The following is a 15,623-nucleotide window of genomic DNA, read 5'->3' as shown; positions in this document are numbered from 1 at the left end:
TTTAGGAAACCGTCTAACCCCTTTTTAAACTCTGCCAAGCTAACCTCCTTCACCACGTTCTCCAGCAACGAATTCCAGAGTTTAATTACGCGTTGGGTGAAGAAAACTTTTCTCCGATTTGTTTTAAATTTACTACACTGTAGTTTCATCGCATGCCCCCTAGTCCTAGTATTTTTGGAAAGCGTGAACAGACGCTTCACATCTACCTGTTCCACTCCACTCATTATTTTATATACCTCTGTCATGTCTCCCCTCAGCCGTCTCTTCTCCAAGCTGAAAAGCCCTAGCCTCCTTAGTCTTTCTTCATAGGGAAGTCGTCCCATCCCCTGATCACAGCGGGAGGATTGGGACCACCGGGGAGAGGTCAAGGTAAGAACGCAGAGGGGAGATGTTGAATATGGATAAAAGGATAGGGACAGTGACACAGAGGGGATATGCAAACAAGATGGATAGGGACAGAGAATAGAGAAAAAATTTCAAATGGACAGGAGATCCTGCAAAGACAAGAAAATAAAATAGAGAAAAGCAGACAAGAGATACTGGGACCAAAGCCAATAGAAAAATAAAATGTTCAGACAACAAAGGTTAAAAAAAAGGATTTTATTTTGAATTTATTCATTGGAAATGTTAGCTTTTGGAAACGTGCATCTCTGATATTTTGCATTTAAGTTTCTATTTCTCTGTTAGTGACATGTGCAGAATCTAACCTTGAGGTTTCTGGTTAATATTTTTGCCTTCATATCTTTATTACTGATTTGTGGTCCCTTGTTTCTTATTTGTTGACAGTCTGTGTTTTATGTGTGTGACCAAGGTGTGGTATTCTGCTATCATGTACGGTCTGTGTAGATATCTTGTTGCAGTCCTGTTTTGTTTTGGCGGTTTTTCACTAGGTAGTGAATTGGTGTTTTAGTGCCCGGTGTAATATTTATAATGCTTGCCTTTTCTGTGGATGCAAAATATATGTTCAACAGCTTGACAGTTCAGTGTGCAGTGTTAGAAGTTGGTATTTTTTTACATTAGACTTCTTAAGCTACATATTTAAACTGCTACTTCAAAAGTATTCACCTGTTTTATTAACATAGCTTATTAAGGTGTTTATTATAAAGCAAAATTGAAGATATGTACCATTGTGGTAATTATTTTACATGAATACTGCGATGTGTATTGAGATGTTGACCAGACTCAAGTCTACTTTAATGGCAAAGGTTAAGTTATGGGATAATGCAAATTTTACTTTAAAATGTCAGTGTTTCCAAAGGGCTCCTTTTACAAAGCCACAGTAGTGATTCCCACACAGCAAATGCGATGAACACTCATAGAAACTGAATGGGCTTCATCACATTTGCTGCACTGGGAATCATTACCATGGTTTGTAAAAGGAGCCCAAAGTTTCCATAAGTATGTATGGGATTTATGATAGATACAGGATAGACTGTTTACTTAGAAATCGATCATCAAGTGCATGCTAAGGCATTATTTAGGAGTATACCAAGCACTACTCACACCTATATGCCTAGTGCCCCCTCATGTTAAGTCTGCCCCCCAAAAAAAATGTCAAATATGGCTATGCCACTGCTTTGATCTGACCTAGTATGACATATTTTAATTGTCACATGTTTAATAGACTTTCTGATATCTGCCTGAAACAGTTAAATACACAGTACCTACCTAGCTTTGATTTTCAAGGTCCTCAAACAAAATGGGCTGTACCCTTGTCAAAAGAAATTGCATGATGGGAGACCTTCTAGCAAGCCTTCTCAGGAGTACCGTCCACACTTTATTCTCTTCCAGAGGGGCTCTGCCAAACTCAAGATGATCTCTACTTCAGGAAGCAGGTGAAAGCCTGGCTTCTTTCCTAAGCCTTAAATACATGTGGTGACTGACTATCTACTCACTCTGTATGCACATCCTGTAACTAAGACCAATTCTTCATACCTTATTCAATTGTATATATGCTTACAACTGAGCCATTCCTCTATTTATTCCAATGATTGCCCTACCTGGCTTTTCTCTCTATATATGTCAACTGCACTTGCCTCCTCAGCTGCCTATTGAGATGCTTTATAATAATTTACTAACAGTATGAGCATTAATATATATCTTATTTGATTGCTTTATGTGTGCCTATTCAGGTGTGTCATTTGTATTCGTGCAGTTATGATGTTTAATATATCTATGTTATTTGAATGTTCTAATATGTGCCCACTGAGGTGTTCCATTTGTATTCTGCTGACATTGTGAATATCATATCTATGTTATATAAGCATGACTTCCTTGCCTATTATGCTGTATCATTTGTATTCTGCTGTAATTTATCATATTTTTATTATATGGTTGTTCTACACTGTTTAATTGCATATATTTCTGATACTCTGTTATATTATTCCTATATCTAGGATGCAATTTGCCATCTCTAGATTTACCTCATTTATTGTAATTTTGCTCGTGTTTGATCATTCCACTAATGTTATGTTTTTAACAAAATTGTAAGTTTTATGCCAAAGAACCTAATGTACACCACCTTGGGTGAATCTCTTCATAAAAGTGGTTAATAAATCATAATAAATAAATACTAAATGTTACAAGTTGACCTGGGTTTCCTATCTGCATAATCTGCCAGCTTTGCTTAAAGTAAACAGAGGAATTCGTACAATCTTTTTTTTTTCCAGTTTGTGGAAGATCTTTATTGAGGCATCAAATAGACACAAACAATTTCAATGCTGAGACTTCAAATATAAGAACAAAACGGCAAAAGCGAAGACATAAATATTTCAGTGAACAACAAAGAGGCACAATATCAACTATGTACCAAATATGGGCTTACAAACTCTCAATATTTTAAATGGATTCAACTCAAACATTGTGTAACTAGCACAGTTGATATAAGTAAATTATCTTCTGAGTATCCCAGCTGCTGGCAACTTTGTCAATCTTTTACGTCTTCCAAAAAAGTTGCTTCTAAATGGTACAAAATACTTCAATAAGCTAAATTTAGCTCACCAACTAACACCATGCAATCATGGGAACATGATCTAAACGTCCAACTAAATGAAAAAGAGTGGGAAAATTTTGGTTCAAAACTACTCATACCACCAAATTAGCATCCTTTTCCCAATCCATGTTCTATTTGGCACATAGACCTCTATGGACTCCAGCTAAGCTTGCCAAATTACACACAACACAAACAAAAAATAATATGAATAAATGCTGGACATGTGAAATGGATGATGGACATCTTAAACACATTATTTACTCTTGTCCAATCATTCAAGAATATTGGAATTCTGTATGGGTCACTGTCATCATCTACTTTGAATATTCAGGATTCATTTTCATACAATATAGTCATTTTAGGATCTCTAACAATACAATCACCACTAGATAGTTATCAAGTACAACTATTGGACATATTATTATACCAAGCCTTAAGAACCCTTCTCTTTTGTTGGAAAGACCTACCCAAAGCAACTTATCTAACATGGTGGAATTCTCTATATATATTAGCTAAATATGAATATGCAGTGGCTGAAAAATATAACTCACTTATTAAACACAAAAAAATATGGATTCCTTTACTAGATCAACTACATAATAACCTTTCCCGGAGCTGAAACTTATGTATTACTCCTGTGACTACTATGATATGTTATAGTAATAATCATTGTCTAATCTTAACTTGAACATGTGTACTGATGCTTTGTCATTGTTATCCTGTTATAATTGCTAACTGTCTTTATTTAGCCATGTTGTTATCTTCTTATAAAACTTAATAAAAAATATTGGAACAAAAAAAGAGGCACAATATCATCCAATGTATTAGACTTTAAAACACTTTTCTCCCTCCTTTAAACAAAACAGACCCCATTCCTTTCTCTCCCAATCTCCCCATCAGAAAATAAAATCACTGGAATCATGGGCCTCTCTACTAGCAAAAGAAGTCTTACAGCATTACTGGGTCCCCCAAAAGATTAACTGGCAACACCAGGTTCTCACAAGTTAATCAAAGGCTTCCAAATTTTCTCCCATTTATGAGCAGCCTTAAAAGAATCATGCTACAATAAATTATGGTGTTGCACATAACATAGTTATAGCTCTATATAACAGTTTTCAGCAGACCTAGAATAATTCTAGTTCTGCTGAACTATATAATTATTGTTTATAGTCTGAGGGGCCCTTTTACTAAGCCCGGCTACCATGTGGCTCTTGTGGTAATTTCATTTTTAGCACACGACTGATACGCGCATCTGAGAAATAAATTTTATTTTTGGACGCACGTATTAGTGGTTGGATAAATGTGTACTAATTAAGAAGTTTTATTACAGATCTATCCTCATGGAACCTTGCAATTTTTTGAACCCCAAATGGAAAATCTCCACTGAATACACAAGCGTTTCTAAAACAATTTTTTGTTCATATGAAATGACATTTCTGCATAATTATCTTTTGCTATATGGAAGGAGGATAAAACTTCCATTTCTTTTGAATTTTGAAGAGAAGTCATCTAGAACTTATTTATATCCTGAAAAACTAATTTAAACCATCCTATGTGGCTGGTAGTAGAATATAATTAGTAATCAATACCAGAACATATTTAGAATATTATACACAACAGTTATATTATAGCCAAGACCAACCAGCTAAGAAAAAGCCTCAGGAAACAAGTGAGTCTTTAGCCATTTCCTAAACTGAAACAATTCACACTCTGCACTCTAATTGCAAGGTAGTAAATTCCAAAGGAAGGACCAACTACTGAAGGTGCCTTAGACTACATAACCTCTCAGGTCTCAAAGAAGACACAACCAATTTTCAAGCACAGAAGACAGCAATTTGGATAATTGCTTGCTTTGTAACTTCACAGTCTTTTCTGGAGCAGATACTGTTTTTCACTAGAACAAAAAGCAATGAAGGTGGAACAAAAAGATATGAAGGAGACCAAAGAGAAAAGACACCCCCAAAGCACTAATATTGAAACTCATACCAGGAAACGGTTGCTACTACAGGATTCCATTATCAGAGGCATTAACTTTGAAACACAGTTCAAGGGGCCATGCAAAGTGAAATGCCTTCCAGGCTCCTCAGCTACCAGGAGTACCAAGCAAATAATCTCTATAATCAGAGAAGAAACTAAGGAGTCAAACACTGATGTTGTTATCCACCTGGGAACAAATGACTTGTCCAGTAATACCCCACTTGCTGTGCAGAGAGCTTTTCAGGAGCTGGGGGAGGGGTTAAAACCATTGGTACAAATAATAGCTTTCTCTGAAGTACTACCTACCTTTGAAAAGGGAGAGAAAAGATTCCGAAGTACTGAAAAATTCAGTAGCTCGCTCAAAGCCTGGTGTCATCAAGGATTTAGGTATATGGGAGGATGGGGCAATACTACTACTACTACTATTTAACATTTCTATAGCGCTACAAGACATATGCAGCGCTGTACACCATACACAAAAAGAGACAGTCCCTGCTCAAAGAGTTTACAATCTAGATAAGACAGGAAAACAGACAGAACAATTAAGGGTAAGTGAACATTCTTTGACTGGGTGACTAGAGAATTGAATCAAGGATATGCTATAGATGTAATCTACTGTATTTAGATTTCAGCAAAGTTTTTGACACGGTTCCCCACAGGAGGCTCTTGAATAAATGTGACAGACTGAAGATAGAACCCAACGTGGTGAACTGGATTAGAAACTGGTTGACGGACAGATGCCAGAAGGTGGTGGTTAATGGAATTCACTCGGATGAGGGAAAGTTGATTAGTGGAGTGCCTCAGGGTTCGGTGCTGGGGCCGATTCTGTTCAATATATTTGTGAGTAACATTGCCGAAGGGTTAGAAGGTAAAGTTTGCCTTTTTGTGGATGATACCAAGATTTGTAACAGAGTGGACATCCCAGAGGGAGTGGAAAACATGAAAAAGGATCTGCAGAAGCTAGAAGAATGGTCTAATGTTTGGCAATTAAAATTCAATGCAAAGAAGTGCAAAGTGATGCACTTAGGGAGTAGAAATCCACAGGAGAAGTATGTGTTAGGTGGTGAGAGTCTGATATGTACAGATAGGGAGAGGGATCTTGGGGTATCTGAGGATCTGAAGGCAATGGCAGTGTGACAAGGCGGTGGCCATAGCCAGAAGGTTGCTAGGCTGTATACAGAGAAGTGTGACCAGCAGAAGAAAGGAGGTGTTGATGCCCCTGTATAAGTCGTTGGTGATGCCCCACCTGGAATGCTGTGTTCAGTTTTGGAGGGCATATCTTGCTAAGGATGTAAAAAGAATTGAAGCGGTGCAAAGAAAAGCTACAAAAATGGTATGGGATTTGCATTACAACACATATGAGGAGAGACTTGCTGACCTGAACATGTATACCCTGGAGGAAAGGAGAAACAGGGGTGATATGATACGGACGTTCAAATATTTGAAAGGTATTAATCTGCAAACAAACATTTTCCGGAGATGGGAAGGCGGTAGAACTAGAGGACATGAAATGAGGTTGAAGGGGGGCAGACTGATTGTGACTGAATAGATAGGGATGGGCTGGAATGTAAATTTTAAGGGGCTTCGATGTTAGCTTCAGAACTTAGTACAAGATCAGTACTGGGCAGACTTCTATGGTCTGTGCCCTGAGAAAGGCAAGGGCAAATCCAACTCGGGTATACATATAAAGTATCACATACCATGTAAAATGAGTTTATCTTGTTGGGCAGACTGGATGGACCGTACAGGTCTTTATCTGCCATCATTTACTATGTTACTATCCGCCTTATAATCGAACGAGAAAAACGCCCAAGTTCCGACCTAAATCGGGAGATGGACGTTTATCTCACAAAAACGAATAACACGGTATAATCGAAAGCCGAACTTGGACGTTTTCAACTGCACTCCATCGCGGAAGCGTACAAAGTTGACGGGGGCGTGTCGGAGGCATGGTGAAGGCGGGACTGGGGCATGGTTATCACCCGAACAGAGATGGGTGCCTTTCGCTGATAATGGAAAAAAAGTATGTGTTTGTAGCTAGAATTTAGGGCACTTTTCCTGGACCCTGTTTGTTCACGAATAAGGCCCCAAAAAGTGCCCTAAATGACCAGATTACCCCCAGAGGGAATCGGGGATGACCTCCCCTGACTCCCCCAGTGGTCACTAACCCCCTCCCACCACAAAAAAGTGATGTTTAACAACTTTTTATTTTCACCCTCAAATGTCATACCCACCTCCCTGGCAGCAGTATGCAGGTCCCTGGAGCAGAGTTTAGGGGGTGCAGCGGACTTCAGGCAGGTGGACCCAGGCCCATCCCCCCCTACCTGTTACAATTGTGCTGCTTAATGCTTAGTCGTCCAACCCCCCAAACCCACTGTACCCACATGTAGGTGCCCCCCTTCACCCCTTAGGGCTATAGTAATGGTGTAGACTTGTGGGCAGTGGGTTTTGAGGGGGATTTGGGGGGCTCAACACACAAGGGAAGGGTGCTATGCACCTGGGAGCTCTTTTACCTTTTTGTAAAAGTGCCCCCTAGGGTGCCCGGTTGGTGTCCTGGCATGTGAGGGGGACCAGTGCACTACGAATCCTGGCCCCTCCCACGAACAAATGCCTTGGATTTATTTGTTTTTGAGCTGGGCGCTTTCATTTTCCATTATCGCTGAAAAACAAAAACGCCCAGCTCACAAATTGTCGAATAAAACATGGACGTCTATTTTTTGCGAAAATACGGTTCGGTCCGCCCCTTCACGGACCCGTTCTCGGAGATAAACGCCCATGGAGATAGACGTTTTCGTTCGATTATGCCCCTCCACGTGTTACTATCATTTGAAAATAAAATGACCAAACAACAAAAGGTAAGAAAAACTGATTTATCTATTTTGTGATTAGAATATGTCAGATTGGAAATGTATACCCTGCCAGAGCTGGTGTTAGACATGGCTGGGGCCCAGGGCAGAAATTTGGAAGGGGACCCCAAAACCCACTATCATATGATGCCTTCTTCAGCTTCCAGCAGGCTTAGGGCTCTCTCCAGCCAGGGGGCAGTTGTCGTAGTTGCACTCACCTAATACCATCCTTGTCATGTGTTTTCTTTATATTTTCCACGGTATAGGAGGAAATGTATCTCTTTCTATTTCTTCGGTGTGGCTTCTTGGGGCTTTGGTTTAATATATGTTTATCATTTTTAGCCAGCAATTATGTATTAGATATTTGTGTTCTGTATGTGTGACCGAGGTATTCTATTAGCATTAATTTTCTATGTAGCATTCTATAGTAATTTGACTTGTTCAGTTTTCCCAATAGATATTGGATATTTGTAAAGGGGGAGAGGAGACAGGGGTTTTCTCGATCTTTGTTCTGTATTGTTTGTGATTTATAAAATTACAGTTGTACAGAATATTGTTTCTTTTTATACTTTAATACAATGATTTAAATATAAAATCATAACTGTTCAAGGCTTGTATAGATGGGATCAGACAGAGCTTGCGGGGCCGGGGACAGTGCTCGCAGGGATGGGGACAGAGTTTACGGGGACAGGGCGGGGATGGGGACAAAGTTTGTCCCCATGTAATTCTCTACTTATCACTATCCTGTATACGTTCTCTTATTCTTTCTGTAGTCATTACACACGTTCCTTGTACTCCGGCTTACCCTTCATTGAATCATCTTCAGTTGATTCAATCCACAGCTATTAAATTATTACATGGAGCATATAAACTTGATCATGTCACACCATTACTTAAAAATGAATATTGGCTTCCTGTATCAGCACATATACAGTATAAGCTTTTAACATTGGTAAACAGGGGTCATGCCGCTAGTGCACCTGCTTACTTATCCACCCTCCTTATACCATACACACCATCACATACATTTCGCTCATCTCAAAACTCTTTACTTAATTTACTTTCTCCAACTCAGATTCGTCTATACGTCACCCGTGAAACAGCCTTCAGTTACGCAGCACCTAAACTCTGGAACATCCTCCCACTGGCAATTAAGTCAGAACCTTCACACATATGGTGCTAAACATCTTCTCAAGAACCAGTTATTCTTATCTACATTCTCTGAAAAAATGTTCATCAATAGAAAGAAATCTATTTGCGGCAGCTGTCTGATTTGTGGGGATATGGGACACAGGTGTGCCAGTGACAGTGTACTAATAGCATTAATAATATCTGTATTACATTGAAAGAAATGTAGGAAAGTCCTGTAAGAATATACTGTTCCTCCGGTAAAAACCAAGCAGCTTTTCATCTGATATTCAGCGAGCCGATTGAGCAATCAGATCAGAACAACTAGCTACTGAATAGACCCAGGTAAAGTTAGTCACTCGTGCAGCCTGACTTACCAGTTGAGTTTAACTGTACTCAACACTGTCTAAGCTAAAATTGTGCCCCAGAATGCCCCAAGTATTGCCTTTAGATAATCAGATTTTAAATTTTAGATTTTTTAAAATCAGGTTTTAAACATCTTCTCAAATAACAGTTACTCTTATCTACTTTCTCTGATTAAATTTTCTCCATTCCGTTATTTTGTTTTGTTTTTCTTTCACTTCGCTTTCAATGATTGTAAACCGCTTTGATGTATTGTTACGAGTGGTGGTATATCAAATCTCAATAAATAAATAAAGATGGATGTCACCTTAAAAGAAGTATTAGCCTCTGTAATAAGGCTGAAAATTAGTTTATAGGGCACTAGGTCTCAGCTTTTGCAAGTGAATGGCAGAGCAGGAAAAGAAATTTAAAGCAGAGGACAGTGTCTAGCAACTACTGAATCTCAAATTTCAAAACTGCAGCAGTGAAAGACAGTTTATTTATTCATGAAACATTAGAAGTACTGGAAAATAAAACCAAAGCTTGAAACTTAAGAATTCTGAATTTTCCTGTCACTCATTACTTTGTATCCTTGGAATTATTGAAGATGTATTTAAAAGAAGGAAACTCCAGCTTACTTTTAGATTTGTTTTTTTGTGCCATTCCATAATCTGCTTATAGTTTCACAAAAAAAATTCTCAAAGCAGGGAGCAATAAATATACGTAATGCAAACATATATCCATAAAGGGAAAGGGTTACAATCCAAGCGGTTTACATATTATATACAGGTATTTATTTTGTACTCAGGGCAATGGAGGGTTATGGGGCCCTTTTACTAAGCCGTGTAGGTGCCTAACGTGCAGCGTCAATTCGGAGTTACTGCCCAGCTACCGTGAGGCCCAGGCGGTAATTTTGATTTTTATGCATGTCCACTATGTGCACCGGAAAATAATTTTTATTTTCTGGCGCATGGCAGAAACTGGACGATAATCATCATTCTATGCGTGTATATGATTACCGCACGGTTACTGCGTGAGACCTTACCACTAAGGCAACGGGTGGCGGTAAGGTCTCAGACTCAAAATGGACGAGCGCCAATTTTTATTTTGCCGCACATCCATTTTCGCAAACATTTTTAAAAGGCCTTTTTTACAGCCGTGCTAAAACAGGGATCTGCGCATGCCCAAAACACATGCCTACACTAGCACAGGCAATTTTACAGTGCACCTTAGTAAAAGGACCCCTTAGTGACTTGCCCCTGGTTCTCAGCTGCAGTAACCATTAGGCTACTCCTCCACTCTTTCTCCATATAAAATTCATATAGCCTGTGTGGGAGATTTGTATCCCAAGGTGCCCAAATCTTATATCTGTACTTTGTTTTATTCCCCCCCCCCCCCAAAACACATGCCTACACTAGCACAGGCAATTTTACAGTGCACCTTAGTAAAAGGACCCCTTAGTGACTTGCCCCTGGTTCTCAGCTGCAGTAACCATTAGGCTACTCCTCCACTCTTTCTCCATATAAAATTCATATAGCCTGTGTGGGAGATTTGTATCCCAAGGTGCCCAAATCTTATATCTGTACTTTGTTTTATCCCCCCCCCCCCCCTCTTTAGGCAGTGGGTTTGTTCAGCTATTTGTCAACTTGGTGCCCCAAATGTGTGGCCTGCACTTAGCTTGTAATGCTACACTGAGGCCACAACTGACAGGGGCAGCAGAGCAGTGACTTTCAACAAGGTCACTTCCCTATAATTTTGAATTTCCTGGCATTGGTTAATGCTGAGGCATACTTCTGAGCTTTCCAAGAGACAGTAATGAGGTCTGTCTTTATGAGTCATGAGGCACTGGTATAAACAAACAATCCTCAAGAAAAATAAAAGGCAATGTGAGTACAATTCCCAGCATTCTCGGGAATGCAAGCTCAAACTCAGGATCAGTCTACCTTCACCCTTTTCAACCTTTTCCCTAAGGTAACTCAGGCTCACGTGCACTGACAATTTACTCAAACAATGAATGGCACTGTAAGAAAGATAATCGGTTTTTAGATTTTATACTTACCAAAACCAGTTCAACTGGAATAACAACTTTAATTTTTTCTTTGAATTGTTCGTTCAGCTGTTTGAGGACAACAAGGACCACAATGCTTAGCAGGGAGAAAAGCAAGACTTCCAGTCGAACTGAACTGATATTATTGAATGCGTAGGCATAAATCTATAATTAAACAAGAACAAAATATTAGAGGTAAAAATGATGCTGGCAAGCAGATTCCTTAAAACTGAGAGGCAACCTGAACTGAACTTCAGCTCTTTACTTGTTTAACTATGTATGGCAAGTGGTAATTTTGAAAGCCAAACCATTCATCAAGAGTCAAATTTTCAGAGTACTAGACAGTCAGCCAGAATATGTGATGTCTGTGCCATTATTTCTCTGAAGCCTGGACTTTTTACTAAAAGGTTCTTCTCCATAAGGGAGAAAGCTAGTATTCTGAGGCATTATTAGAAAGATCTGGATAATTGCTTCTTCTGGGACTCTTCAACAAATGAAGTGCAACAGAGGTCAACTGCTCCCAAAACAGTTAGTTTATCGCAAAGAGTTTTACAGAATAAAAAAGGTGTTTACATGCTATTAGCCATCCATCCAATGGTTATTGGCCAGAAAACATCTCCCATTTCTTTATTACCATTTTTTTTCAAGTGTCTGAATGACCTCATTCCTGAAAACCTCTCCTCTAACTTCGGTTACATAAAGTCTTTTTCTAGTGCTGAGCAATTTCCACTTTACTTCAATTCACTCAATCAAGAAGATGGCAATTACATTTTCTCCTTTTCAGCAGCACACCATTACTACGGGAACTTTCAGCATCTCCTGCCAATAAGTAGGCTCCTGAAGAAGGGGTTTTCAGCTCTGTCCTTATGTAACTCCTAGTAAATGTGCTTTTCAAAATAACCACAATGGGGGTAATATTCAGCCCACAGTGGTAAGTGGCTTGTAAGCCGCTCCCAGCCACAAGCTGAACTAACCTCAGTGGAGGAATGGCCTAGTAGCGCAGTGGGTTGTGGACCTGGGGACCTGGGTTTGATTCCTGCTACTGCCTAATGGTCAGCAGTGGGTTGAGATCCTGAATAACCAGGTTCAATTTCCTCTGCAACTCTGTGTGACACTGGGCAAGTCACTTAGCCCTCTATTGCCCCAGGAACTATGTAATACTAGATTGTAAGCCCATTAGGGACAGTACCAGTACATGAAAAAGAAAGCTGTAAACTGTATAGGTCTAGGCAGTATACAACAGTGGGATACAAGAATGTATAAATAAAAATAAATAAATTAAAAATACGTTAAAATAAATATTCAATACTGATTCATGCATGCACAGTTCCTGAGCATTAAATAGCTGGGTATGTGTGCTGAATTGGAAGTTAACCGGACACTGACCAACATTCAGACCTGCTCATGGTTAATTCAGCACATAAAGATAGGACAGCGTTTTTCTGACCTAACTTTCTGTGCTTGCATAGCTGGTTAGCATACTACATTTTGCCACTAACCAGTTAAATGCTGGCATTACCCAAGCTCCGTCCCTGGACAGCTCCTAACTGAGTCAGTTAGGGAATAGACAGTTAGAGGAGATAGTAAGTGGCACAACCCAGTTAAGTGTCACTGAATATTGGTGGTGGGCCAGTTCAGAGGGGTTCAACTGGACAGGAGCCTCTCCTACCCAGTTAAACATTTTAGAATATTCACCCCCCCCCCCCCCCCAATCAGTATATATGAGAGAGATTTGCACGAAAGGAGGCAGCACATGCAAATCTAGCTCATTCATATTCATAGCAAATATCCCCCCCCCCCCCCCAAAAAAAAAAAAAAAAAAACAGCCTGTGGGTGCTCCAGGACAGGGCTGAAAACCCATCCATATTGCCTTGCATCACTCTGTTGCTTCCAGTCACCCCAGACAGCAGGTAAATCTCTCTCTCTCTCTCTCTCTCTCTCTCTCTCTCTCTCTCTCTCTCTCTCTCTCTCTCTCTCTCTCTCAGCTACATCCTAGAGCCAACAAATTCTTCTGTGACTCTGTCCTTCACCATCAACTGGCACATCAGCCCTCTCTTTGCTAGGGTATGGGGAAGCTGGGGGCAGAGAGGAGATTGCAAGAATATGCATATGGAGAGAGAAAGTGAGAAGAAAAAGCAAGAGAACTGAGTGAGGGTAAGAGCATAAACAGAACAAAGCAAGAGATTACACTTCTAAGAATTTGGAGGAGCAGCAAGAGACTGTGCCTGAGGCAGAAATCGAAATTTGGGGGAGAGTAATAGTGTGAGCAGGGGGGCGCAAAGAGAGAAAGAGCAAGAGATTGTGGAGGGTGGCATGACAAGAAAATGTGTGTGTCACAGAGATGGACAGATTTGAAGTGAGTAAGAGGGAACAGTAAGAATGGAAACAGAGGGATAAGCAAGAGGAAGGACAGCAACAATAAGAGAAGAGAGAGGAAATGGGAGAAAAGTGTGTGCTGGGCACAGGGGAATGAGGAGGAGAGGAAGAATGGGAAGAGAGGAGAGAACAAGCTGAGGGAAATGAGAGAGCAAAGGTGAGAACAGACTGAGAGAGGAGGAAGAGAAAAGTATGAAACTAACAGGACCAACAATGGCATGAAATGGAGAAGGACAGGACCCTAGAGTGGGGGAGGAAGGAATCCAGAGTGATTAATGAAGAAGAAAGAAGTGGAAGAAAGGTAAGAAGAAGTGGAGGAAAGGTGATAGATAAGAAGAATAGGAAAAAGTAAAAAAAGGAATATACATATGGGGACTGAAAAGGAAGGAAGAAAAAATAAATACTAAAGTATCCACTGACAAAGAAAGAGCTGGAACTGAAATAGAAAAGAAAAAGGGAGAACATTAGAGACAGAAAACCCCTCCTTAGACAACCTAGCATCCCTCCAGTTCCAACCACTATCTTGTTGCACTGTTTCCCTACCTTGCAATCATTCAATATAATTACCTCGAAGCTCCAGTTCAAAAGATATTCCACCATGTGACTCACAAGCTATTATCCAAAAGCATCCCCTAAGGTATCAAGAAAGATCTAAATACAGTGGCAGGGGCATGTGACTCCTGTACCAACTGCCCCAAATTTGGATTCAAAATAGTGCTGGTGCTGCACTAATATAGCCAGCTAATTTTAAGAAAATTTTCATCCACAACCAAGCTAGTGCTATCTTGACCACTCAGTGGCTCTTTGAAAACCTGAGTCAGACACAGCGAGGGTGCAGCAGACGATGTCCAAATAAATGTCTTTATTATAACATACAAGACTTGGACACGAGTCGTGTTTCGGCCTAAAAAGGCCTTCTTCAGGAGTCTTCTAATGGATGTATGATGATTCTTAGCTAGTTTGTACTCTGGAGAGTCCGAACATTTACACACTTTGTTCTTTGTTTTGCAGCAAGTAACAAGGTTTCAGACATCACGTGTATTCCATTAAGACTAAGAATCATCATACACCCATTAGAAGTCAGAGTCTTGGATGTTATAATAAAGACATTTATTTGGACATCATATGCTGCACTTTCCTTTGTCACCCTCATTGTGTTTGACTCATTTGCATGACTGCAAGGGTTACTGTTCTTCTTTTTTGGTGCCATGTCCCTCTTTTAAAATCTATCTATAAATGCTGATCACTGAGAGTGACATTAAATAAATGTACTCAAATGAGATCTGCAGGTCATGTACTCAGAGGTTTTGGTGGCAAAGTGAATAATTTAGAGGACTGTGTACTATTTCCATTAATAAAAACAATAAAATCAGATACAAACAGAATTGTCTGTAATCCACTTTGCACTGTCTTGATGGAGAAAACAGAATATAAGTTTATAAATTACCTTAAATTCATGTCAAGGTTAAAGATTTCAAATGAGCAGTCATCTGTTCAGACTGCTAGGCCTCAGCCAGCCTACTGAGTCAGCAGTAAGCTGGTTAACCTATGTGCTGAACTTGCTGTATATTCAGCACTATTTAGTAAGACCCTATAGCAGATGTTTTCTTATTTTTAAAAGATACACCCCCCCCCCCCCCCCCCCCCCCCCCCCCAATATTCAAAACCATTTAACTGGCCAGGAACAGCACCTAGCAAGCCAGTTAAATGGCAGTTAACTGGTTATCCGGTAATATTCAATGGGGTAGTAGACAATCATCTTTCTTTCTCCAACTACATTTCTACCATTGTGCAAAAGTCTTTCTTCACTCTGAGACATTGCTCTATTCCCAGATGATATTTTGACTTTGACTTTGTCTTTCCATTACTCTTCACAATGTAACCCATAATCGTACTGTGACTAATTGTATTTCCA

The 15,623-nt window shown here is 39.8% G+C and overlaps 1 protein-coding gene across 1 annotated transcript in view; it reads right to left on the bottom strand.

Annotated features, from left to right (window-relative positions):
• The window catches only part of SLC26A7 (solute carrier family 26 member 7), a 251,360-nt gene that overhangs the window by 142,072 nt on the left and 93,665 nt on the right, over positions 1 to 15,623 (bottom strand). The window contains exon 5 of the mRNA XM_030216448.1: positions 11,345 to 11,497. Coding sequence (XP_030072308.1) covers positions 11,345 to 11,497 — 153 coding nt within the window. The remainder of the gene's footprint in view (positions 1 to 11,344; positions 11,498 to 15,623) is intronic.

Source organism: Microcaecilia unicolor, chromosome 1 (genome assembly GCF_901765095.1).
Source record: "Microcaecilia unicolor chromosome 1, aMicUni1.1, whole genome shotgun sequence".
NCBI lineage: Eukaryota > Metazoa > Chordata > Amphibia > Gymnophiona > Siphonopidae > Microcaecilia > Microcaecilia unicolor.
The sequence above is the reverse complement of the archived record's forward strand: the minus strand, read 5'-3'. Positions and strand labels throughout refer to the sequence as shown.